Below are 27,527 nucleotides of genomic sequence, written 5' to 3' on the forward strand. Positions count from 1 at the left end.
TGCAATCTGGCAACCAGCCACCTCCTGTCACTTAGATGATCTACCTGGCAGTTATGTTACTTTCACTTTCCCAGCATGTGCATAGAAACTGCTAGGCTTTGCATATACTGACACCCCTCCTCAGTTTATAAGCACATAGCTGCAACATACCTTAACATTACATACTACACATGTTCTATAGTAACATTGATACATAGTTTACATTCACATTTGCTTTCATATTTACAATCATCACCATTCAGTATTCTGCCTCTGAGACTGTGTTGGCACACACGTTTAGTTCTGTTCGTTAATTACTGTTCCAAGTATATTCTTATCAGTTAGATAGCCTCCCCCGGCTCATCCTTTTTTCTCCTCTGGCCGTTCTGCCAGAGCACATACCGTATAATCTGTATTACAGAGGCACATTATTTTCCATTATTTGAGTTTACACATTAGTTTGTCATTCAGAGTTTATTTCTTTAATTAATACATCTGTAGCAGCTAGCATTGTCTTTGGAGTTACATTCTTTGCATTAACACTACCAGTCTGCTGGCACATAGAGCCCGTTATCCAGATACCTTATTGAAGCCTCTACCTTTTCAGGACTCTTAGCTTGTGACTCTTCCTCCTCTGTGGAAAAGGTACCATTATTTAGATCCAGTACACTCTGGTAACACCTGGGCTCCCCATTAGACAGATAACCTCCATTAGACAGATAATTTATGTCACTGTCATATCCATACCGTTTAGGTGGTATTCCTTTATTCTCTCTAGCAGACACTCTGACCTCAGGTGTTTTGCACTTTACAGCTTCAGAGCTTTCCTGCTTTATACTGTCTGAACTGCCAGCACTTTCCTCTCTCTGTTTCAGTGAGGGAGCTTCTCTGTTTACATCACCGTGCCTCTCCTCACTCTGTAGAGATAACTGCAATTCAACTCCTTTAGGCATTTCATTGGCATGGATTCTTGACCAGTTCTCGTCCTCACAGAACGAAGCTGCTCGACTCAGCTTCACCATATCATTTGAATCCACAAACCGATATGCTTTCATGCCATTCTGATAGCCCACAAATAATAGCTTTCTGGCTCTGGCTCCCCCTTTCCTCCTCTTGTGCAGAAGAATATTCACCCATGCCTTAGATCCAAAGATCCTAAGGTAGTCTAGGTTTGGCTTTTTGCCATACAGTACTCTATACAGTACAGAGCCTGAGTCCACAATCTATTAGAGATAAAACAAGCTGTTTTTAATGCTTCTCCCCAATATGCCAACTTCAGTGCACTATCTGCCAGTAAAGCGTGGCACATGGTTTGGAGGAGGCCTCCTCTGTGCTTGGCCACCCCATTTTTGGCTGGAGAGGAGAGGTTGGCAACCCTGTGATTAATGCCTTCCTCATTCAGATAGTTTGCAAAGCATTCACTCATAAATTCACCTCCCATATCACTTTGGAGAGCTGCTATTTTGCAGTTTAATTGCTTTTGAACTCTTTTTGCCCAGTACTGAAAAGTTGGAAAGACATCACTCTTTTGCTTAATTGCATATACCCACACAAAGCGGCTGTAGTCGTCTACTATGACTAAACCATACCTGTTCTTTGATACTCTGGGTGCATACGGCCCCACTACATCTGCATGCACTAATTGGAGTGGTCTTACTGACACCCGGTCACTCTTTTTAGCTACTTGGAACGCTTTGGATTTTGCCTCTTTGCATATATTGCAATCTAGGAACACATCACACTTATCAACCTTATTCCCTTGCAATATAGCCAGCGTTTTATTAATGGTATTGTAGCTTGCGTGTCCCAGGCGTCTGTGTAATCAATGAATGCACCTACTGTGGGGTTGCTTATTCCACACTGCCTGTGCCTTTCCCACCGTCTGGTCTAACTCATACACATTTTCCTTCAACACACCCTTTGCCAATAGTTTACCTTTTTTCAGTATCTTGCAGCCCTTAGCATCAAAAGATACCATGAAACCAGCTGTTGCTAATATTGAGACGCTTAGCAGGCTCGTCTCCAAAGCTGGCACACAAAACACATTATCAAAGGTATAATTTAGTCCCAGAAAATGCACCGTGCCTTGGCAAAGCACGTCAGCCTCCCGGCCGTCAGCTAAGCTTACAGTTTTTTGACTGGCTGGCTTGGTGTCCTGCAACTGCTCTTCTTTGCAGCAAAATATCTGCGTTTCTCCAGAGTCTATAATCCATGGCACACTTTGTAGCCCTGAGCCAGTTCTCAGCAGAGTTGCTTGCTGCGTCCTTGAAGACAGCTGCCGGCCTCTCCTCTGCTGGGGACAACTCCTACGCAGGTGTCCGGTCTGGTTGCAGATATAACATCTTTTCTTTTTTACTTGTAAAGCTCTCTCCTCCAGCTCTGCCTGCCAGCTGGAAACGACTCCCCCAGGCTTCTGCTTGTGGTCGCGGTCAGCTTGCTCTTTGCATTCCAGCTGCCTCTGTTCTTCAGCCAGGAGCTTCCCAGTTATATATGGCAAAGTCAGTTTATCTGAATCCTGGCCCACAAATGCTATTATAAGCATGTCAAACCTCTCATGAAGAGAGCTGAGAATTAAGTAGACCTTGTCCTCATCAGGCACAGCTTTCCCCCGCTGCTCTAACTCCTGGAAACACACAAACATACCATCGAGGTGGTCCCTCACCAACTCCCCGGCCAGCATTCATTTCCTGTACAGCTTACGAGTTAGAGACATCAGCGAGCCTGCTGATTTCTGGACATACACGGCCTTGAGGGCTTCCCAAGCCTCCTTCGCTTTCTGGTGCCCTCGAACATGCACCAGCTGGTCATCTGACACACTTAAGATGATTGTGGCAAGAGCCTTCTGGTCCTTAACGGTCTCTGCCGGCGTGGGATCCTCGGGAGGAGCAGACACACAGTCCCACAGCCCCTCTCGCTTCAGGAAATGCTCAAGCCTCAACGACCAGGTATTATAGTTGGTGGTAGTCAGTTTATCCACCAGCATGATAGCTGCTGCTGTAGCCATCCTGCTCAGCCTCTGACGTTCAGCCACTGCTGGTCTCACCTCCAAGACAGTTTCTGGAGCACCTCAGCGTCCTTCTTCACCACCTCTTTCAGAGCTTACAGGTGCAGCGGAAGCGTGCTGGGCCCATAACCCTGTTGATGCGCCTGTGCTTAGTGAGGGTGGTCTTTAGTGACGCAAAGAATGAAGGCTTGCACACAGCAGTGTTAAAACCACTATATACAGTTTATTTACACCTTCACTCTCCAAACCGACAGAATGCTCCGCTGCAACACCACCATACATATCCCACACACAGTAAAGTGTCTTTGTACATTTATACATACTATCCACCCAGGTAACCAATCAGCTTGCTGCTGAGTCATGATGACATTGCCCAGGCTGATGCAATCTGGCAACCAGCCACCTCCTGTCACTTAGATGATCTACCTGGCAGTTCTGTTACTTTCACTTTCCCAGCACGTGCATAGAAACTGCTAGGCTTTGCATATACTGACACAGGGAGCTCCAGCGCTACTAAGCTCAATACTTGGTTCTCTCTGGGTAAACTGGGTATGTATGTGCTCCCTTACATGAAAGAGCCCCTGGATCAATATATAGATTATATAACACAGGTCTCAGATACAAAGGTGCCATGTACTGTCAATGCAAAAATGTAGCACATTTTAAATTAAATTCAAATAATTAACCATTTATAGCATACAATGAGTTCTTAAACACTGTGGTTCATTCCTGGCCACCACATTATTACATTCTTCAGATATAAGCCTTTAAGATATATTCCCTCCCCCCGCTCCCAACCCTGCACAGGCTAATGCAGTACTGCTGAGGAAAATGTACTTTAAAAGCTCTGAGGCTTGAGTTCCTAAATTATTTATATTGGAAATTAAGGGAACACAGGAATGCCCATCTATAGTGATTCTACAATCAAAGCAGCCAGGCACAACTGCAGTTTGAGTTTGTGTTTTTATTATGAGTTCTGTTATGTTTGCAATATTAATTCATTTATTTTTTGTGCTTCCCCCACCCCAAGATACACCCTCCAGTGATAATCTGGTAAATATAGATTATACAGTATCAAGCCTTCTCCCCCCCACCTGCAGTTTCTTCCATAAAAACTCTAAGATAAAAAAGAAACAGAACTGGGGTCTCTTTTTATGCAGTTTTTGTGAAGTAAGGCATATTACATATATGACTCACCATGTGTTCTCAATGTACCAAAATCTAGCATTTCTGTTGATGAATAAATTCCAGGGGCTTTAAAAGACAAAGAAACATAATGAGTATTTGTCCTCTAATGCAGTACAGAAATAAACTGAGCAGATGAACAATTACACTGTACAAACCTGTTGTGACTTCTACCTCTACTGGAAGAATAATAAACTCTGTGCTGTCCGAGGCATTTGTTTTTATTCGAATGAAAGCTGTGTAATTATCTGCTTCTCTTGAAGAAAAACTGGCTCTCATAACACCTTTAGTTTCATATGGAGGAATTTCCTATTAAAACAATGACACAAAATTATAGTACCTATACAAGTTTAATAAAACCATCAGGGGTGGCCAACAGTAGCTCTTCAGATGTTTTTTCCCTACAATTCCCATCAGCCCCAGCCAGCATGGCCAATGGCTGGGACTGATGGGAGTTGTAGGGAAAAAACATCTGGAGAGCTACTGTTGGCCACCCCTATATTATACAATTAAAGTATTTAGTATAATTTTGTTTAAGTTCATTGCTTTAAAATGCTGAGTTGGAAGCTCATTCCTCAACCATTTTTCAAAATATACAACTAGTTCAGAATCAAACATGATGATTATTCAGACACAAATACTAGCAGACATGAAAAAGAAACTCCCAAGGCAAGCTGAGTTAGTTTAGTTGTCAGTACTCTTATTCAAACACATCTAAGTTTTATCTCCTATATAGTTTGGTGTAGTGGTTAAGTGTGCGGACTCTTATATGGGAGAACTGGGTTTGATTCTCCACTCCTCTACTTGCACCTGCAGAAATGGCCTTGGGTCAGCCACAGCACTTGTAGGAATTGTCCTTGAAAGGGCAGCTGCTGCAAAAGCTCTCAGCCCCACCTATCTCACAGGGTGTGGTTGGAGGGAGGTAAAGTAGATTGTGACCACTCTTGAGACTCTGAGATTCAGAGTATAGGGCTGGATATAAATTCAATATCATCTTCTTATATAGATAATGGCAACCACATAAAACCTTATGGTATTTTCAGTTTTCTCCAGGGTTTTTCATAAAGACACACAAATTAACATATATGCATGCACGTGCGCACACAGACCATACAGGTTTATTTGCAGAGCGGAATGACACACACCCATTCTCACACATGATCCACTCTCCAAACACAGCTGTAACGGTTTTTCTCTCTATGCATTCTATTTTCTGAAAACTCTACACTTTTAATTATACCCCAGAGAACATGACAATTAAAGCAAAATTTTCTATTATTTGAAGAGGGGAGAAAGAATAAAGGGACTGCACGTCATTCTCCATAAAATGACATGCTTTATATCCCAATCAAGAACACTTAACAATAAACCAATGACAGGGTGGATTCTGCCCTCCCCTCAGTGTCTTACACTGCAGCTCCTCTGCTTTCTCCCGGCGAACCGCTATAATTTCCTTCTTTAATAGACAGTAATGGAAAGCATTTGGAGACACTTGGAGTAAAAGCTATTATATCCCTCCTCCCATATAAAGAGCTGAATCACCCCTGTCACAGCCAGTTCATCAATTCCATACCGCTGAACATCAAGCGGGGTGATGGTGGGGAGAGAGAGATCATTTTATATATGCTGGAGGATGATTCTGGCACACTGTCAGAACAAGAAACAATACTCATCATACCAGTGGACTAGATAACAAGAGCCAAAGCCCAGGGCTTCACTTTGCTTGTGAATGCTTCCTGTAGTTCACAAAAGCAGATTCCATGCTAGTGAGGTTTGGGTTCTAACACACAGCCTTGACCCATATCAATGACAGAACACACATTAGCAGGTGAGAACAGGGAAGGAGACTGGTTTCTGTTTTAATCCTAGTCAGCTGACTCTACAGTTTAATATTCAAGCACAAGCCTGTACATAAAGGGGAGAAGACCTGACATTGTCCCAAAGGTGGAGTGAAAATAGGCTACTTGCTTACTGCCCTGATTGGTGGCTGTGTATTTAAAACATTTTTATCCCACTTTCCCACCAAAAAAGGGCCCTTGATGCATCAAAAACAGTTTAAAAGGCAGTAAAAATCAACTTTTAAAACAATGCATATATAAAACTGCATGTAAAAACAAACAACAAGAAGAGTATTCATTAAGGGTACATCAAAACAATGTCTTCACCTGCTAGAAGTAGATAGTAATAACGAAGAATAATCACCCTGGGGAGTGAATTCCACACTTTTGGTGCCAAGACCACAATGGCCCTTTCATGGGTTGCCACCTGTCTATGCTGAGATGATGGAGGCCCCAAAAGCAGAGCCCTTGAATATGACCGTAATTGGTTGGGTAAGTTCATATGAAAGCAGAAAGTCCTTTAGGTATGTTGCTCTCAAGATACTTAAAGCTTTAAAGGTCAACACTAGCACCTTGAATTAGGTCTAGAAACAGGGAGCCAGGGTACATGGGCCAAGACTGAAGTGATATGGTCCCTATGACAGTCAACAATCCTAGCTGCAGAATTCTATTCCTGGGCACTCTTCCAACATCAGCCCCACATTACAGTAATCACCATGGCATGCACCAGTGTCAAGAACTTTGTTACATAGGAAATGCTGTAGCTTCTGGCCACTACTGCCACCTGCTTATCTAACATGATACTAAAGTCCAGCAGCAGCACCAAGCTACAAACCTCTTCTTTTTTTTGGGGGGGGGGCACAACCCCATCCAGAACAGGGGACACCTTCATCTATCCCCATACTGCCACCATGCTCTTGCTCAAAGCTCCAGCCTCTCTGCAATCCACGAAGAACAGAGGAGATATGACTTGCATTTTGGTGAGAGCCCACTCCAAATGTCCATCTGACCTCATCTACAGGTTTCATGTAGATCTTAAGCAGTATGATAGACATGACCGAGTCTTGAAGGAGCTCAGAGGCTGAGTGATGATGTCTCATCTAGCACCACCATCTGAAATCCATCATCCAGGTAAAACCAAAACCACCCCAAAATAATGCCTCCCAGTCCAAACCCAAAAAGGTGGCAGAGAAGGATACTGTGATCATTAGTATCAAAAGCTGCTGAAAGTTCCATTTTACACCCAGAGTAGTTTTTCATTTACACCAGTAGAGTAGAAGAAGAAGAAGATGACATTGGATTTATATCCCGCCCTCCACTCCGAAGAGTCTCAGAGCGGCTCACAATCTCCTTTACCTTCCTCCCCCACAACAGACACCCTGTGAGGTGGGTGGGGCTGGAGAGGGTTCTCACAGCAGCTGCCCTTTCAAGGACAACCTCTGCCAGAGCTATGGCTGACCCAAGGCCATTCCAGCAGGTGCAAGTGGAGGAGTGGGGAATCAAACCCGGTTCTCCCAGATAAGAGTCCGCACACTTAACCACTACACCAAACTGGCTCTCTAGAGTATAACAAATGCAAGAGAGATGGCAGCTACCCACATTTAACTTTCACTTGTAATGAGGACTGCTTGGTTGTTACATCCTGATTGGGTATATAATGCTGTTAAATAAATTTCAAACTTTGAAACATATTAACTAATGTTTATACCACTTACCCACAGTTTTCTCGTACCACCTTGTTGGCCTGTTGGAAGCTCTAGGTGGAGATCACCTCCACTTGAATACATTTCGACCACCTACAAGGAGAGTTTTAGAAGTAAACTATGGTGTCTAAATAAAACAGAAGCTATCAAAATATCCCCCCCCCATTACCTTTGTAAAGTTTGTATTTGACAAGAAGCCCTTCCATACATGTTTAGTCACATGCAGTTTTTAAAATAAAAAAATTGCTTTTGTTTTTACTTTGAATTTTGATTAGTATCTTTAATTTATTTGAGGCATATGAAAGAAAAAACCCAAGGAACATCTGGAATACCTTTTATAAAATACAAAACCAACACTTTAGCAAGAAATTAGAGATATGAAAGTGCTGCATTTTGCTTACCTGCAAGGGTTCACTGTGGGGGTTGTGTATATTTATTAGAGGAGAAAAACTGCTATTTACAGGAACTTTTGCCCCTATAAAGGGGCGTAGTCTGTAGGGATTTGGTACTCCAACACCAAACACCTGTTGATAAAGAAAACAAAATTATTAGTGTTGCAATGTGTGCTTTCATCTTCTTCCTATATTAAGTTTACTTTGGAAAGCCTTATTTTAACAGCTGTATCCATTTAAATAGCTTGGCATATAAGCAACATATGCTTTACTTCTGCTATCCTGCACCCCATGCACAAGTGACAACTACAAACTAAACATCTCTCTGGCACAATTTCTTTCTTTCATCTAGATTTAGAGTTTCAAAAAATAATTACCTATTATTAACTTTGACATCTTTGTTTCCTAACTACACTAACGGGATACAATCTATCATAATTATGCACAAGATCAACTAATTTATCAGTGTTTTGAGTTTGTTTAATTGTTAGATATTATTCTTGGGGGAGGGAAACTGCTTTACAATTTAGACGTCCTTCTCCCCCTTCACCTTTTATTTTCATTTTGTGCCTGAAATCCCTCTTTTTTCACTGCAGTGAGTAAACCATGATTACTACTTCTTGTAAGTTAAACACATTAAAGCAATTCATTTTGATAGTGGGATGTGATTAAACACTTTCAGATCTGTTTACAAGTTGTAAACTTTCAGTGCACTCTAAGCAGCTATACTGAGAACCCTACTCACGGGACTTGCCCCCAATAACATATTCTTAGGAGCGCACTGCTAGCATTAGGCTGCTGGACCTTTTGCTTTTCATTTGTACTACTCAGAACAGTGTGTACAAAATGCTGAAAAGCTCCATGCATTACACTATCTGATACACAGTAGTCTCATGCATGCATCATACTCCAAGACTGGTTTTGGATATTCTTTTCCATGCCCTCCTGCCACCTGAGATTTGGAAGGTGGGCACAAAAGGACACAGCCTTCTCAACAGGGGTTCCAAGACTCCTGAACTCCCCCTTCCATGTGCAGATCCATCTCACCCTTTTTTAAATGACATCTCTTCATTAGGTTGAAGTTATGCTTTTTAAAAGAAAGCTTTGGGGGCCCTTGGCTAATATGAATGGCTGGCTATTAATAGTTCCATCGGTTTTCTTGCTTTTTGTTCCACTTGTATGGTTATTTTTATCTTTTACTATTTATGTTGCATCTCTGCTGGCAATTATGTTTTGGGATAGTCTAACTGTAGACATTAGCTATTTTATTTATTCATTAGCAACCTTGAGGCTTTTTCAATCAAAAGGCAGAGTATAAATATTTTAATAAATCAATAAATAGAATAGCAGCCCTTGTTCTTGGAACCTTAACAGCATTCTATATGTGGGCTCTGTCTTAATGCCATCTTACCTCATGAGCAATCGCCACCCCAAGAATGCAGAAATATCAACAAGATCTAAGAGTATCATAAATTAATACCCACTCAACTAAAAACTTCATCTGCACAATGTTAAAATCTGAATCAGTAGCAAGTTGTTTGTATACAAAGGCATAAACAATAGTTTTTTCCCTGCCACTTTCAACAGTTTATGAAGTATTAAAAAATGTATTTTTTCTTACCTGGTAAGTAAATACCCCATGATTAGATGTATTAATAAATAAAGTGTTTTCTACATTTCCCACCATTCTTGCAAGAAAAACTACATCAAATGATGTGTTCCCTCCTGGGAGAATTCTCTGAAAAGCAAGCAACAAAGGCAAAAGCACCAGGCTTAATATGATTCACTGTTCATGGGGGTGGGGAATAGTTTATCAACTGCACCATAAGGCAAACACTTCTGAATGAATACTGATCAGCAGAGAAAGAAGATGGGGAGGGACAGTGGCTCAGTGGTAGAGCATCTGCTTGGGAAGCAGAAGGTCCCAGGTTCAATCCCTGGCATCTCCAAAAAAGGGTCCAGGCAAATAGGTGTGAAAAACCTCAGCTTGAGACCCTGGAGAGCCGCTGCCAGTCTGAGAAGACAACACTGACTTTGATGGACCAAAGGTCTGATTCGGTATAAGGCAGCTTCATATGTTCATATGTATGAAAACCCTTTATGAATACTCATTGAAACAAAAAGGAGGATATTTTATTTATTTATTCAATTTTTAGCCCGCCCTTCCCGTGGAACAGGCTCAGGACAGGTTACATCATAAAAACAATCAACAGTAAAAAACAATAAAAGACCAATTAAAAATATATAAAATCTAAAACTACAGAGTGACAATAGAGACTAAAATGGCAGGTTCTGCCTCACAGACATGGCCTATTGTCCAGGTCCAGCAAAACGTATAGCGCTGGGATGGAATGAAGGGGGGAGGCTGGCAACAAGTGACGTGCACTGCCTCAGCTGAAAGCCTGGCGAAAGAGCTCTGTTTTACAGGCCCTGTGGAACTGGAACAGATCCCGCAGGTATGTTATAGAAGATTTTGTATAACTGTACCTGTGCAGAACTATTTTGAGTATTTTGAGTATCTAGTCCAAAATGTCAACACGATGTCAACAAAATGTCAACACGAACATCTATTTTGAGTATCTAGTCCAAAATGTCAACACGAACATTAAAAACCCAAATGTTAGTCATCCCTTTAAACTACCCAGAATCTTTGAAGTAGAAGTTACTTCCAAAGATCAGTAGTGAGTTGGATTCAACCTTCCTCCAACTTAAGTGGCTCTTCCGATAGAAGAGCCACGTAATTTAAAGGAAGGCTTCAAACTTCAGCCAAAGGGAAAGGTGGGATATAAATATTTTAATAAATCTACTTTGTTCAGACGAGCATTAAGATAGGAATAGACTCTACCCTAGTTTAAATATTCTTGCAAACTACTGAAAATTTAGACAGTGAATTTGAAAAGTTTTTTGTTTTGAATGGTATGGAACTGAATTTTATAAGTAATTCTTCCACATCTTGTGTGTATTACAATAGCAAGCAAATAATAAACCTGTGCATGTTTAATTTCTCTCTTTGTTCAACTGAGGTTTTCCATCCTGGCTACTCTAGTAGCCCAAAAAACAATCAAGAGGGTCACCAATGGGGAAGGCAGACTCATCTCCTCTTTGGAAGACCAGGTCTCAAATGAATCAATAGCTACACAGGCACTACAAGCCATGGCCAATCCCAGCCAACTCCTTCCCTTCCTTCTTACCGTCCAAGTCAAGCTAGACCTGTGGAGAGGCAACGATCCGGAGTTGTGCTTAGAGGCTTCTATACAGACTTTATTTTTATTTACAATATTTATATACCTCCTTTGAAAGCTGTTTGCATAGCAAAAGTAAGCAACAGTTAGGGTGGCCAGACCGTCCCGGTCACCCGGGAAAGTCCCGATTCTGGCCCCCAATTCCCGCCTCCCGGGCTGGCTATACCGGGACCATTAGAGGTCCCGGTTTAGCCAGCCAGAGAGCCGGGGGGCCGTGCGGGCGGGGAAGGCGGCGAGTGAGGGAGGGAGCGTCCCCGCGCGTGCGCAGGGCGATTGGCGGTGGTGTGGCGGGCTCTGCGCATGCACAGGGACGCTCCCTCCCTCACTCGCCGCCTTCCCCACCCACGCGCCGGGCGGCGGAGGCCAGGGAGGCGGCGGAGAGGCCGGCGCTGGTCGCTGGAGGGCCTCCAGCGACCAGCGCCGGCCTCTCCGCCGCCTCCCCGGCCACCGCCGCCGGGCCCCGCGTGCGGGCCTCCACTGCAGGCGGAGGCCGGGGAGGCGGAGAGGCCGGTGCTGGTCGCTGGAGGGCCTCCAGCGACCAGCGCCGGCCTCCCCCGCCGCCGCCGGGCCCCGCGCCCGGGCCTCCACTGCAGGCGGAGGCCGGGGAGGCGGCGGAGGGGCCTCCAGCGACCAGTGCCGGCCTCTCCGCTGCCTCCCCGGCCTCCGCCACCACCGCCGGGCCCTGCGCTTGGGGCCTCCTCCGCCACCCGCCCTGGAAGAAGGTAAGCAGGGCAGGGAGGGAGGGGGCCGAAAGCGGGAGGGGGCGGCCTTCCTTCCTTCCCTTCTTCCTTTCTTCCTTCCCTCCTCCCTTTCTTCCTTCCCTCCTCCCTTCCTTCCCTCCCTCCTTCCTTTCTTCCTTCCTTCCCTCCTTCCTTCCTTCCTCCCTCCTTCCCTCCTTCCTTCCTCCCTCCTTCCCCCCCTCCTCCCTCCCTCCTTCCGTGGCTCTCAAATATCCGATGTTCATGTCTTGCAGCTCTCAAACATCTGACCTTTATTCTGTGTTGCTCTTTTGTTAAGCAACTCTGGCCACCCCTGGAGTAGACAATACTGACTTTGGTGGACCCAAGCACTGATTCAGTGTAAGGGAGCTTTGTGTTTGTGTCTTCTGGTGCAATTTTGTTCTCAAATCCTGTATTTACTTCATCAGTATATGGGATAAGGCACTTTCTCAACTGTGCTGCATAATGCAGCCTATTTATTTTGTCCTGTTTGCTCTGTTGGCTCTATCTGCGCCACCTTCATCACTTTCGGGGTGTGGATCCCCCAGTGGGGTGGTCTCCTGACTCCCTCCGCCGGCTGTTTCTGTTTCTGAAGCAGCCTGTCGGTCACTTCCGGGTTCCTGTCCTGCATCTCGACCTGTATTATTAGTGACAGGCTGCTTCGGCGGGCCGCTGCGCCGGCCCCCTGGGTCCCACAACGATGGGACCGATGCCACAGGGACGGGCTCGAAACACTCTATAACCCCTCAAAAGAACAGCAGTCTAGCTTGCTTCCCCCGAGCCCTGCCGCCATAAGCCTCAAGGGGGCTCATTTTGCGGCATCTCCCGGCGGGAAGGTGGCACCCGCACGGGACACATATCAAATGAAAGAGGGGGCGCAGGGCTATCAGAAACAGCCGGCGGAGGGAGTTGGGAGACCACCCCACTGGGGGATCCACACACCGAAAGTGATGAAGGTGGCGCAGATAGAGCCAACAGAGCAAACAGGACAAAATAAATAGGCTGCATTATGCAGCACAGTCTCACTGGAATCTCACTGGCTTCTCAGCGTAGAACCCGTTCTCTCTAGTCTTCTCACTTTGAAAAAAGTAAAAAAAGAGTTTTATTTAACTTTATTCCCCCCTTTCCCTCTCTATAAATAATCTTGGTGTTTCCGGCAGTGATATTTGGGGGATTTTGGGGGACGTCACAGGAAGTGCTGTGAAGTCACTTCCTGTTTCCAGCAGTGGCATTTGGGGGAAATGATGTCACAGGAAGTGACATCACCTCCTGCTTCCAGCGGGTGGCGCGGGGGAAATAATGTCACAGGTAGTGACGTCACTTCCTGTTTCCGGCAGGTGGCGCGGGGAAAATGATGTCACAGGAAGTGATGTCACTTCCTGCTTCCGGCGGTGGCATGGCATCACCGGAAGTGAAGTCGCCGGAATGACGTCGCTTCCTGTTTCCGGCGATGCGCGCGCACACACACATTCCTTCCCCCCTCAAGGTGTCCCTGGCTGGCCTGCAAAAATTATGGCCACCCTAGCAACAGTTAGAATTCTTAATTCATAAGACGCCAATAATTAGTTTTGGTTTTAGGAGGATGAATCTGCTGGCTTCAATCATGCTTTTAAAGAGCTATCAAATAATTAGTGTTCAGCACAGTTTCTGTATCATGCCACATGTAAAGGCCACAAGACAGGCTACCTCTTTAAATGAACAAATGGAATCAAAAAGTGTTCTTAATTAGGCAGTTGTCTCTGCACAACTGACACCAAGTGGATACTATGATTGTCACCACTCTTGCTTGGTTGTTCTAGAAGCATAGTATTACTTGAAGGAGCCTAAAAACCCAAGAGATTATATCCCAGGACAGAGGAAGGTATCTGAAGAGCCTGACACTACAAGCCATAGGGATTTTGTTCAGATAAAACCAGGATAAAATACTGATGGGTACACTATTTTGCCCCTTATCTGCATGCACTGATTAAAAGAAATATTTGGTGCCATTCTTTTTAATCAAAGTAATAGCAGACAAAGTTTGAAGTTTAGCTTTCTTAAATTTGAACATTAAAAGAAGTGCACAAATATAGAACCCTTGAAGCTCTGCCTAACCTGTTCGTCTGTCCATATGCAAGAACTGTTCTAAGAAATCTGATCCCTAACACATTTTTCTAGATTTACCCTTTCCAATGTGAAAATGTGTATTTATATCTATACTTCAGATAGCCTTGCCTACTAGGCGTAGAAGAACTGAATGAATTCCTCTTATCTGAACGTGTAAAATTAACTTGGGCTGAAATTCATAATATACAGTCCATCTGCTATGCCAGAATACTGCTATGCAAACTTTTATTTGCAAAGTTTCTAGTCAAAAACCATGATTTGAATATCTCACAGTAAATACTTTTTACATGCAGTAGCTATTTCAGGGATTATATATGGTCATATAGCTTTTACATTAGAACTGGCAGAGGAGCATGAATCAATCAAGCTCTCCAAACACCGTCCTTTGTCCCAGGATATAATCTCTTGTATTTTTATGCTCCTTTAAGTGATGCTATGCTTTTAGAATAACAAAGCAAGAGTGATGACAATCAAAGTGCCCAATTAGCATCAGCTGTGCAGAGATAACTAATTAAGAACACTTTTTTTATTCCACTTGCTCAGGGCTTTTTTTTTTTAGCTTGGCCAGGGCTCCAGCTAAAAAAAAAAGGTCTCCAGCAGAAGGAAGCTGCTAAGCAGACCTTGCATTCTGTCCTCTCCGCCACCTCCAGTGGGCTTACAAAAAGAGAGAGAGATGCGGAGCCGCCCACAATCACCCCCTCTCAGGAGAAGTTGGGCCTGCCGTTGCTCACTCCACCACATAAGGATCTCAGTGGGTTTTTTTGGGGGGGGGGGGTGAAACAAGAAGAAGCAGAAGAGGACGACAGCATTGGATGTATATTCTGCCCTCCACTCAGAGTCTCAGAGCAGCTCACAATCTCCTTTATCTTCCTCCTCCACAACAAACACCCTGTGAGGTGTGTGGGGCTGAGAGAGCTCTCTCAGAAGCTGCCCTTTCAAAGACAACTCCTACAAGAGCTATGGCTGACCCAAGGCCATTCCAGCAGGTGCAAGTGGAGGAGTGGGGAATCAAACCGCACACAAACCGTACACTGTAGTTTGCGTACATCACACCAAACTGGCTCTCTCATTGGGCTGTGTGGGAGCACACATCCATGAAATGCAGCAGATGGCACTGTACTGTTCTGTGTCAATATGCAGAAAGTAACCTACTGAATAGGTGATGTCACTTCATGACATCAGGGGGTTTGGCATAATATGCAAATGAGTTCCTGCTGTATTTGCCCATTTCAAGAGGTAGCCTGTCTTGTGGCCTTTTCATGTGGCATGATACAGAAACTGTGCTGAACACTAGTTCTTTGAAAGCTCTTTAAAAACATGATCGAAAGTAGCAAATTCATCCTCATAAAACCAGAACTTGCTACTAACAACTTTTGCATACACAGTGTTAATACACTGAAGAGGAATCCAGAAAAAATAAGAGTTGTTGCTGGTGATGGTTGGAGCTTCACTGTTCTTGGTTAATGGTCTGTTGACCATTTGAGATGGGTTAGCTCTTTTATTAAAACAGTAGGCCTACAGATGGGAAATGTGACAGCTGTGACCATACAGGCCCAGGTGGCCTCTCTGGTGCCCACTGCACCTCTCCTTGTAGAGTGATTATCTGGCTACAATTACCCATGCCCTAGTCACCTCTAGATTTATTATCTTAACACATACTCCCATTGGGTTGGCCTTGAAGAGTTCTCTGAAACTTTTAACAGGGATGTGAAGGGTATTAAGTCCATATTACACTGGTAGAAATCCTACACTGGACTCTAACATGCTTCTGGGCACAAAATCTGAATGATCTGGGAACCAGAAAAACTGAAGGACTGCTTATTCCCATATAGCTATACCTGATTCTTAAGACTTTCAGGGAAGCCTTAATCCTGATGAATACAGGTAGGGAACACTGCTCAAACAGAGCCTTTTTGGTGGCATCACCACATTTATGGAATAGTATTCCATCAGACATTCACGTGGTACCAACTCTGTTACTCCTTCAATGAAGACATTTTTATTTTGGTTAATATCATCCAACACGTTAAGAAAAAGCTATTCCCATGAATGGGAAACTTGGGCCATTGTTGGATTACTAGAAAGAATTTACAGGAATTATCTACAGAATTGTTGTACTGGACATTGCACTTTTACATTATTGCATGGCAACTGTGACATTTATGTTTAGTGATACGACTGCTGATGTAATTAATAGCTGGTAGGAAGTCTTTAATAATACTGTTAATTTTGAGCATTAGTATACTTGTTGCTTATTTATGTTTTTTTTTATTTAACACACTTCTATCCCACACCTTCCTACAAGGTGGTCAGGGTGGCACACATCATTCTCGCCACCTCCATTTTACCTTCATAACAAACCTGTGAGGTAAGTTAGGACATGGGTAAGTGACTGGGCCATGATTTCCCCCAGGAGATTCAAAGCAGAGTAGGAATTTAAATCTGTGTGCCCCACCTCAAACTGGTTATTTCAGAGACTGCATTTGATGTTTTAAATTTTGTATTTTGCTTTGAACATGTTATGGAAATGTAGGATATACATTATAAATAAATAAAAACAAAATACAGTTGCTACTTCTGTCTAAGAACCAGGCCTTCAGCAAAGGTTCATAAAATATGGATTATTTTAGAAGATTTTTTTAAACATGAATTTGCCTTTGAATTGTGCCCCCAGGTGCCTGGTTATAAGTATTTCATACAATACCTCTACCAACATCCAGTGGGCCAATAAAAAACCCAATTTTGTGTATATGTTTTTGAGTCAGCAAAAATATTCTTTAGGCCAGATGTTAAATTGGGAAGGGGGGAAGATGTTGCTGGACGTATTTGAAACCTCTGGGAGTGCTTTGCTCCTTAAACTTGAAGCACAATCCAAGTTAGAATGGAACATTAGAATGTTAGATGTTAGAATGTAACTTATTTAAAGAGCTACTGTACTGCATTCCCCTGAAATCTTGCAAATCACTGCAATGTCCCTAACTCTACAGTGAATTGTCTCTAGCCTAATCTTGACTAAGCTTTGCATTCACCAGAAAGCTATTTAAGTAATTGACATGGAGTAAAACAAGGTTGCATAATAAAAAAAAAATCAGCTTCAAAAGGCAGAGTTGACTCACCCTGTTTTGAAAAAAAGATGCATGAAAATGTGAGGTTGTTGCAGATATTGATACTAATGTAATTGTTTCTTCTGAACTGGGATTATGCAAGTAAACTTTTTCCATTTTTGGCATCCCAACTGGCCTGTTTTAAAACAAAAAGCAGAAAAAAATGTATTTAAAATGTTTTGTCAGTTGTTCCTATCACCGCAACATGTCTGTAGCTTTATGATTAAGTAAACCAGGATGACAATAGTTCAGTACATCAATGAGTTAAGGTTGCTGAAGTATTATTTTTCTCCTCCCCTACAGAAACACACTGTGACAAGAACTGTATTTTTAAAAAATAAATCTGTAAATACTTGTATTATACTGGGCAAGCAGCAACAAGCACAGCTTGAACTTGCATCTCTCATAATGTTTCAATACACTGCTATGGCTACATTAGGGTGATGTTTGTCCCACAGTTTAGCACGAGAATATACTATATTTTTACCCTTGGAAATAGCAAGTAACTGCTCAATGTAGTAGGTTAAAAATTCAACTAGTAATCCTCGCTTCTTCTGCATCAAGTCTAAGGTCAGAAGAAAGTATGTGCAGCCTCTGCAGTGCAGGTTTGTTTCCCATTTCTTGGACAATGCAGCACTATGACAACTGCCCTCATGGCAGTCTGTTTTCAGGCTATAAACAGTTACAGGCCATTTCCTGTTTGCCTCAAGTGCCGCCCTAAATGCAAGCAGTAAGCTACAAAGGTGGTAAAATTAGTACTCAAAAACTAAACTCAAATCCTTGACTTCTGTACCTTCCAGTTTGCATACAACTATAATCTAGGGTTGTCAGGTCTATGTTGGAAAATACCTGGAGACTTTGGGGATGGATCCAGGAGAGGGTGGGGTTTGGGGAGGGCAGGGGTCTCAGCATGGTACAATGCCATAGAGTCCACCCTTCCAAGCAGCCATTTTCTCCTGGGGAGCTGATATCTGCCAGCTGGAGATCAGTAGTAAAAGTAGGAGATCTCCTGGTCCCAACCTACTATAACTACAATGCCAGCCAATACTTTAATTTTAAGAATATGTGAGCTCAAAGTTTTCACAATAATCTGACCAAATAACTATATTAGGCAGCAGATAAGAGAGCAAGTGCATGGCAGTTAGATAAAGACATGTAAGCAATTTACTTATTCATTTACTTAACACATTCTCTCAATAATTTTATTTGATAGCCTGTGTGAAGTGACAGTTTCTAGAATAGAACACCTAAAGCTTTCTCTGTCCCAAGAGCTTCATCGTGTTCACTTATGTCTAGGGTAGGTAGCTCAGAGAAGAAGACTGGCGCCCAACCCAAGTCTAGTCAAATAATATTTCAAAATAATATTCCAGTGCACACTTGCTGGTGCCATTTAACAAGCAGACTGCTTGCACTTCACAACAGCAGCAACAAAATTCTAGAGGTAGGGAGGGAAACCTGCCCTGCACTTGCATGTGAAAAATTAAAATAAATTAAGCCAACTGCACTAACTAAAAAGACTAGAAGACTCCTGGCAGTGATATGTAAATCAGAGATTTACCAACATACTCTGTGTCAGGAGAAGAAAGACCAAATTTGTTAACACAAGATGAGTAGCCTTGTTAATCTTAAAGTGCTACTAGACTCTTTTTTCTACTACAAATTTGTTAAGAATATCAGGAATCTGAGCTCTCTTTAGCCTATATCTTGTCTGACTTACAACTGTTAATCATTCTAATATACTTGGCAATACAGGGTTTTGGTTTCTACAAACATCTCAGTTTCATTTATAAAATATATAAAATAATCTCATCTTTTGACAGACAACATGAAATAAAATAAAAACAGAACACAGTGCAACCAGAGTTTACAAACTTACATTGCATCAATATGACCACTATTTTGCTAGTTTTTGGGTGCTGTTTGAGTGATGGTTTATTAGCAAGCTGATGAATACTTGGTTAATTTTCATTAAGAGGAAGAGGAGGAGGAGATTGAATTTATACCCCACCCTTCACTACCCGAAGAAGTCTCAGAGTGGCTTACAATCTCCTTTCCCTTCCCCTCCCCACAACAGGCACCCTGTGAGGTAGGTGGGGCTGAGAGAGCTCTGACAGAAACTGCTCGAGAGGAACAGCTCTGTGAGAACTTGTAACTGGCTCAAGGTCACATCAGCAGGTGCAAGTGGAGGAATGGGGAATCAAACCCAACTCTCCAAGATAAGAGTCTGTGCACTTAACCACTACACCAAAATAGTTTTCACAAACACAACAAACTGGCTTTCACAAACACAACTGGCTCTCATTAGACACAAAGGGTAACAACAACGAAATGTGGGAAATAGCAGATTTTTCTAAACTGGCAGAGTGGGCTAGATTAATAGATGACCAAGTTCACTGGCCCTATTTTCCATTTGTTGGCAGCCTGAGTCCATAAAATGTTCTGCTTAGGCAATCATGGTTCTGCCATTTAACAGCAAGCATCATCCCACCTCCCTCTAAATACAGAAATTCTTCAAATAAGAGTTAATTTCTAAAACGGTAGCAACAACTTGTGATTCTAAGTAGCCAAAACGTTCCCAACTTACTGTTCATGGAAATCCAACATTGGTGGTTCAAACCGAATTGGTCTGCAATTCCCTCGATACATTGATACACTGCTGGGAAGAAAAAAATGACTGTAAATAAAAGTAATGCAGAAAGTCCTTTTCGTTCATGCTTAGATATATACCCACTATTATTAGCTCAAAAATGCTAGAAATGCTGCCATTGCCAAAGTAGCCCCAGTCAATTTTTCCAATGAGTACACAGTGTCAGTAGTATTCTCCAGTATTAATCAATAGCATAGATGACAAAAGAACATAAGCAACACAGTCCATTCCTATATGGTTTGCAGTCAAAGATGGCTGACTGATAATACCTTAATAGGTCTCCTTAACAGAACCATCCATTAACAAACCAATAGAACTTATTTCTCCCACCACTTATTTTGTGATAGTATATACATAGCAAAAAGATAACAGATCAAACCTACATGAACCTTCTGCACTGGTACAGAAGTAGTCTATATACAAGTCAGGGTTATACATAAATTGAAGGGAGATGGGACATGCAGATTAAAAAAACACTGCCTTGGCAGCAGCCACTAATCTTGACTGCATAAGAACAGAAGAATAGCCCTGCTGGATAAGACAAAGGTTCATCTAGTCCAGCATCCTGTCTCATAGAGTGGCCAAACAGTTCCTCTGGAGGCCAAAAGCAGGGCATAGAGGCCAAGGTATTCCTCTGATGTTGCCCTCTCGCTCAGGGATTCAGAGATTTAGTACCTCTGAACATGAAGCTTCCCTTCTGCCACCATGGCTAGCAGCCACTGATAGACCCATTCTCCATGAATCTATCTAATCCCCGTTTCAAGCTGTTTATTCCTGTGGCCATCACTACATCCTTAATCAGTGAATTCCAAATTTTAATCATTCTGTAACAAAGTATTTCCTTTTGTCCGCCCTGCATCTACTGGCAGAAGTAGAAAAATGTATCTGTCAACACTCTCCATTCCATGCATAATTTTATAAAACTCTCATTCCCCCCGCCCCAGACATCTCTTTTCTAAACTGAAAAGTCTGTACAACTGAAGGTAAGTTGTGTGTAAGCAAGAAAATATTTTTAAAACAATATGTTCATTTAAGAAGGCCCCCTGTTAGGCAGAACGTCTGCTTAAAACCCTGAAGAGTTATATATAACCTCAGTCCCTGACATTTGTGGTTAACTCCACCTCCTCCAGCAGCTTTTTTGTGGCTGCACCCATCACCCGGTGTCGCTTCCAAAGGTGCCTGCAAGGCTTATAATGAGGTTTAAAAGCCATTAAGAATTTTTACTCAATCACTTCTGGCAAAGACAGGGGAGGTGTGGGTATTCCAAAACATGTACATCATAATGCCTTTATACTAGTAGCCCTTGTAGTTATCTTCATTCTCAAACAATATGATAGATAGGATGAACTTTTACCATGGCCACACAACAATGCTAGACTGTGGGGAGCCTCTATACAGAAGTACTGAATAAATACTCAATACAACCAAGCAAAGCAATGTCTCCACTAACATCTGTGAAGACTGTAGCTTCTATTTAGCTGAACAGACTTAAATGGCTAGGTGAACTGTCTCTTTGCTATAACATAGTCACTGTTTTTAATGGCAGATGTGTCATGGCAGTATTTAAAGCCACTTCTCTGGGAAGCCTTAGAGGGATAAAAGGCAGAATGACATTTTTCACTACAAAGTACCACCAACCAACAGAAGGGACAGAACCATCAATTTTACATTATTTAGGAGGGACGCGGAACAGGCAGTCTGACTCTTTGCAGCTAAAGATCTTTCTCATATAACAACATCTGCTATAAAGGTATTATTCATAAAGGTCTGTTAATATACTAATCACTGCCAGAGTAGACCAATTTAAATTTAAATATTTTAATTATCCCCAAGGAAGATTTAAGTCACATTTCCAAAACTGTAACTAACATTTCTGAATAAGCATGCTTGCTGTCTGTTATAACAATTAAAACGTGTTGTTTTTTGCACTACAGCATTTTCAAATGCTTACAAGGGTAATTGTAAAACAAGATTTCTGTTTGGGTGTGTCTCTCTCTATGCATACACAAAGTTCTGGACATTTAATTTTTAATTAAGTAATAGTATTTTCCATCCATCCATCCATCCATCTTTCTATCATTTTCTGTTCCCCCAAAAGGTCACACCAGAACCAGTGGGTTGAAATTAAATCAAAAGTTTCTGGCTAAACTTTAGGAAGAATTTCCTGACAGAGCATTTCCTCAGCAGAACAAACTTCCTCAGGAGGTGGTGGGCTCTCCTTCCCTGGATGTTTTTAAGGAGAGGTTAGATAGCCATTTGACAGCAGTGTTGATTTTGTGAATTAGGTAGATCATGAGGAGAGTGGGCAGGGTTGCATCAATGCTTAATTCTTATAGCCTGTTCTTACACACCCAGGAAAATGCTGATTGACATTTTAGGGTCAGTCAGCAATTTTTCTCCAGGCCAGTTTGTCAAGGGATCCTGGAGGTGGGCATGGATGAGGGCTCACTGGGGATGTATTGTGTGTGATGCAGGTATCTGTGAATTTCCTGCATTGTGTACGGGATTGGATTAGATGACCCTGGAGGTCCATTCCAACTGTCTGTCTGTCTAAGACTGAGCTTAACAAGAAGTTTAGTTCTGCTGGAAGGATAAAGGGCAGCATTGATACACTGGCTTCCACTATGAGCTCTAGAGGCATGAAATAGGCTGCAGTTTTCTATCTCTGCCATGAGGTGGCACTCTCATTCTCCAGTTCAGAGATTTCCATAGAAGTTTGGAACCCACCATTTCATAAATGGCCCTCAGTTGCCAGACCTGAACAAGGTTAACCGCAGGACATTTGGGGGAATATTAATTCATAGAGTCGCCATAAGTCGGAACGCAACTTGACAGCACTTAACACACATACACTTTGGTGTATCTACATTCACAAAAGTAGTTAAATTCAAAGTTGAAAGCCTCTATGTATGAAGAACAAGAGAAGAAAAGGAAATTTTTATTTCATATATGAGACCTGGAAGGAAGAGCTGATTTAATGTGTTTACATTTGGTTTGTCTTCAGCACCACCTTGTTTTGATGGAAAGTGCACAATCATGAGCTCCATTCCAAGACTTTCCCTACAGATGGTGACACACCAGAAATACCTCTGTCAGCAGTTTCAACAAGATGTCAAGAAGACATCTGAAGGGCAGCTGAGGACCTCTAGAAAATATGCTGCTCCCCACAGAAAATGTTTCATGTGAAGATGCTAAACTACTCTTACAGATAGCAGAAGCAAGGAAGTCAAAACGCTGATTATCTTTGGATCCTGCTTGATTGAAGATTTCACATCAGACAATCTTTTGAAAAGTACCAGAATCTGAGGTAAAGTGGTCTCCATAGTCTCTGACCTCTTCTGCCTGTACCTTTTAACACATACTCTCCATATAACCTCAAGGCAGAAGACCTCTGGATGCCAACATAACTTACACCATGTCTTCCAAGTACCCATGTAATATAGGCTGCCTTTCCATGTCTACAGCCATAATGGATCGGCATGATATTGGATTCTGTATTCGTTCATCTGGAGTAAACAGAAATTTGACAGAGGCTGAGTCAGTGTAGTTGACCGAGGCTTGAGAAATATGGCCTCCTGAGCCAATGCATCCAAACTTTCTTTAGTATAGCAGTTGAAGTGCTGGACTAGGATCTCCGAGACCAAGGTGCAAATTCAGGAAATGCAAACATGCTGCTGGAGGGTTTGATAAAACTTATCTTGAACCTCTGAGCTGAGCCTGAGATGTTCCTTTGGGGTCTCTGTAGTTTTCTGATAATTCCAGAATCTCCATGCGTTTACCAGTAAGACAGCAGAAGTCCGACCACCCCTCCTCCCAGAAGCAAACACCTGCTTTGCTCTTCCTGGACAGAAATCTCTTCATCTGAAAGTTCCCCATTTCTTTTCAATCATGCCATCTGAATCAAGAGATTCAGTAAAAGTTCCACTCCCTGAAAGCTTAGCTGCATTAGAAGGGGCTGACAGAGAAAAATGTCTTGTATGGCTTTGAAATACAAAGAGGTTTTAGATCAACTACTACGTCTGGCTCCCCCCACCCCAATCCCGAGGACAGAGGGCTGCAGAACTTTGTCTTTCCTTGTTTCTCCTGCCCTGGCAAGGCACGTTTGGTAATTAATCTGGATACAAAACTGCTGTAGCCCAACTTGAACTTATTTGGGAACCGAAAGTAATCTTCCCATTTCCTGGGCTCTTGGGCCTCTTGCATGGAAAGACTCACCAGCAACTGTGTTATTGCTCCTGTCAGGCCCTGGATTGGTGCCATGTCTTGCTGGCTCCCACTGGGGCTGGATCACAGCTAAGGATCCATGGTCTGAATTTTCTCCCTGGAGATCTGCCACCTTTGAGAAGCCATTTTTGGCTGCAGAGCCCACCTGCATGGTGGCTGAGAAATGATTTATTCAAAGCCCTCTCCTGAAGAACCCACAGCGTTTTTGGAAGCCTCCTCTAATGAACTGCAATGTATCTTTGCCATGGCAGGGAAAGCTTGGAAGTTCAACTAAAAAGAAAGAAAATAACGAACAATCAAAGAGGAGAGATAGAGAGAGCTTGGAGGGGGGATGGGATAGAAAAAACAGAGGACAGCAGAGAAGATGAAAGAGGTGAATCTGGAGCCAGAAGTGCAGGACACGGGAATAAAGAACTAGAAATATGCTGGCAAGCAGACTCCTCAAATTCCTGCTCTCAGCACTAAGGCAGGAAACAGCTGGAAAAGGAGGGCACCTCCTGACAGTGGAGACTGAAAACTACAGCCTACATACTGGCTGCCTCCAGAGCCACCACCCGGAAGTCAATCCTTAAAAAAAAAATGCCATTTTCTTCTAAATTAGAAAGTTTAGTGGACAGTGTAAATAATTTACATAATGCATGACTTAGTTTGACCTCAGAAGCTATGTTTTTTGTCCTTATTCATTCTTCTACATAGAAAGCTAGTGTTTCATTGAACGACTTTAACAGAAGGTCTTAGATCAGTTTTCAAAAATTACGAAGGTAGACTTTATAGGATTTATTGTATTAGAGCATTTTAAACCCAGATTCCATTTGAAGGACACCTAATAAAAATATTAATTTCAAACTCTAAAACAATATTTTAAAAATGTCCATGTTTCCCCACACAATACAGTTTCATATGAAGAAAAAAAGAAATAAAGAAATAAAGTGCAAGGAAGAAATAAAGACTCGCAGTTCCTATGTGTCAATTTCTTGACTTTAAAGAGCTCAAAGACATTCACCCAACTCCGCAGGAAGAATAAGGTGCTAGTGTGGTCCGAATTTCGAATGCAGACGATTTTGGTTTTTCAAATCATTTCTTCAATAGGGTTTGTAGAATCTTTCGGGATCAAGTGCCGTGTTCTACTGGAGAAAGTTTTCCTTCCAGACGTTTCGTTCTCAGCTGCGGAGAACATCCTCAGTGGCGTTGCAGCCGGAGCAGGCAATGCACAGCAGCCAAGAAGGTCTGAGCTCCTGCTCCGGCTGCAACCCTAATGATGTTACCAGCCGTGAAAACCTGAAATCTTTGATATCATTTCTTCAATCTTGGAGATGTTGTATTGAAACTTTCATTACTTGTAGAAGTTCTGAAAATAGTGGGTCATGATAAGCCTCTAACAGTAAAGCTGCCTATGGTACTGTTTCAGATTCCTCTCGAGTTTTCTCCAGAGCTAGTGCTGTAAGAAGCGTTTTGTTGTATGATGGAATGTGGGAGGTGTCTCTTAGACAAAGGAATCTGAAACAGTACTACAGGCAGCTTTACTGTTAAAGGCTTATCACGAGCCACTATTTTCAAAACTTCTACAAGTAATGAAAAGTTTCAATACAACATCTGCAAGACTGAAGAAATGATTTGAAAAACCAAAATCGTCTGCATTTGAAATTCAGACCGCATTAGCACTTTATTCTTCCCGCAGAGTTGGATGGACATCATTAAGCGCTTTAAAGTCAAGAAACTGACACATAGGAACTGCGAGTCTTTTATAACTTTATTTCTATCCTTGCACATTGCATTTGAGATCCATGAACTTTTGTAAAGTAAAATGAATTGTATTGTGCTATTGGTGAATTAACTGTTTAATAATCAATAGACTTGTTAAGTATTTTCAGGATCATTCGTTATTTTTCCACAGTATTCTTGCTGTATCTTTAGACATCCCTTGATGCCTGGATCCTACACAGCTGAGAATTCTCTTCACACACAAAAAAATCCTTTTGAATTGCACTTTTAATAATTACTTGTGTTAAATTCTGACACCTGTGAGTTCCTTTGGGAGCCAACTTACAATTGATAAGCAGGGTTAAAATAAAAATAAATACGCATCCACCAACTGTTAATGAGCTATCAAGCTCATCGGGCATCCAACCAAATTCCCATGAGTACAGACTAACCGTTAACAAAGAGGTGATTTTCATAACTTGTTGCACCAAAATATAGAAACAAGCTGATGGGATTGAAACTTGCATTGCTTCAACCAGACTTCCAGACTCTGAAAGCTGCAAAACAGCATCAGCAATCTCATTAAATGATACAGTATAATAAATAAGCAAACATACCTCATATAGACTGAACATGTCTCGTGCCTATATGTATTATTATTTTTCAAATGTACATATATGCTATTGTGATTAATAAAATATGGATTCATTTAAAGTGTTTGTCATGCATTTTCTCAATGAGTACAATTACTGTTATGTGGGTGGGTGGGGGGTATCCATGAAATTTGATGTTGAGAAACTCTGTCCTCCCTGCCCGCCTGTTTGACTTGGCCCGATGGTACAGAATGCCAATCGTCGTCTTAATCTATCATATCATAGGTCTGATGCGGTTGCTCAGGTTACGACTGACAGTAAGTGGCTCTGGAACAATTCCCTCATTGCATGATGTCTTGGCCATGAGGTTTTAAAGTAGAGTATGTCTTTGTTCATTTGTACCCAAGCCCTTTTCAAATGACTTTTACCGCCTTTATCCAGAAATAACAGTGAAGTGCCATCTTCCCCCCACCACTTTCAGCTAAAAGGAGAATTTTCCAAGAAGGAAATTCTAAGTACGATGTACCACTATATGCGCATTGATCCTCCTTTACAATCAGTCACTGTACTGACACAAACAAGGTAGTCCCCTGTGCAAGCACCAGTCGTTTCCAACTCTGGGGTAACGTCGCATCTACATCACTATAATACATACAACTAATATTCCTTTATTTGCTGCATACAAAACACTGAAATTTGCCAAGATAAAACTGTTACCATCTCCAATCTTGTACAAAATTCTTTAATGGCTAGTCTGGTTTGGTTTTGTTTTTTTGCCAAGTTAGTCTCTTTTAAACCATGCCAGGATATTCATTCAGAGCAAACACAAAAAGGCTCCAAGCTAGAACTGAGTCAGCATTTGTCAGCAGCATTTACAGATGTTAAGAAGTCTTCAGATAGGTGGTAAGATGCTGCAGCTTAACTTACTTGGCACGCATGTGAAGATTTGCAATACAAAGTAGCTCAAGAATAGAAAAGGAAAATAACCGTCTTTCAAGAGACAGGATTCTAACAGGAAATAAACACCTGACTGTAGTTAATGCTCCAATTCAAAACAGTTACTGTTTGAGATTATACACACAGAGCATAA

The 27,527-nt window shown here is 42.2% G+C and overlaps 1 protein-coding gene across 3 annotated transcripts in view; it reads right to left on the bottom strand.

Moving 5' to 3' along the window:
* TMEM131 (transmembrane protein 131) overlaps positions 1–27,527 on the bottom strand; it is a 271,084-nt gene that overhangs the window by 205,642 nt on the left and 37,915 nt on the right. For 2 of the 3 annotated variants that reach the window (XR_009555179.1, XM_060233850.1), the window contains exons 4-10: positions 19,857–19,928; positions 17,285–17,408; positions 9,723–9,839; positions 8,111–8,233; positions 7,722–7,802; positions 4,327–4,477; positions 4,181–4,237 (exon numbers count right to left, since the gene is read on the bottom strand). Coding sequence is in view for 2 of the 3 variants with exons in the window: in XM_060233850.1 (XP_060089833.1) it covers positions 4,181–4,237; positions 4,327–4,477; positions 7,722–7,802; positions 8,111–8,233; positions 9,723–9,839; positions 17,285–17,408; positions 19,857–19,928 (725 nt within the window). In the remaining variant the exon portion in view is untranslated. The remainder of the gene's footprint in view (positions 1–4,180; positions 4,238–4,326; positions 4,478–7,721; positions 7,803–8,110; positions 8,234–9,722; positions 9,840–17,284; positions 17,409–19,856; positions 19,929–27,527) is intronic. The other variant, XM_060233851.1, reaches the window with a different exon arrangement.

Source organism: Heteronotia binoei, chromosome 3 (assembly GCF_032191835.1).
Source record: "Heteronotia binoei isolate CCM8104 ecotype False Entrance Well chromosome 3, APGP_CSIRO_Hbin_v1, whole genome shotgun sequence".
Classification (NCBI taxonomy): domain Eukaryota; kingdom Metazoa; phylum Chordata; class Lepidosauria; order Squamata; family Gekkonidae; genus Heteronotia; species Heteronotia binoei.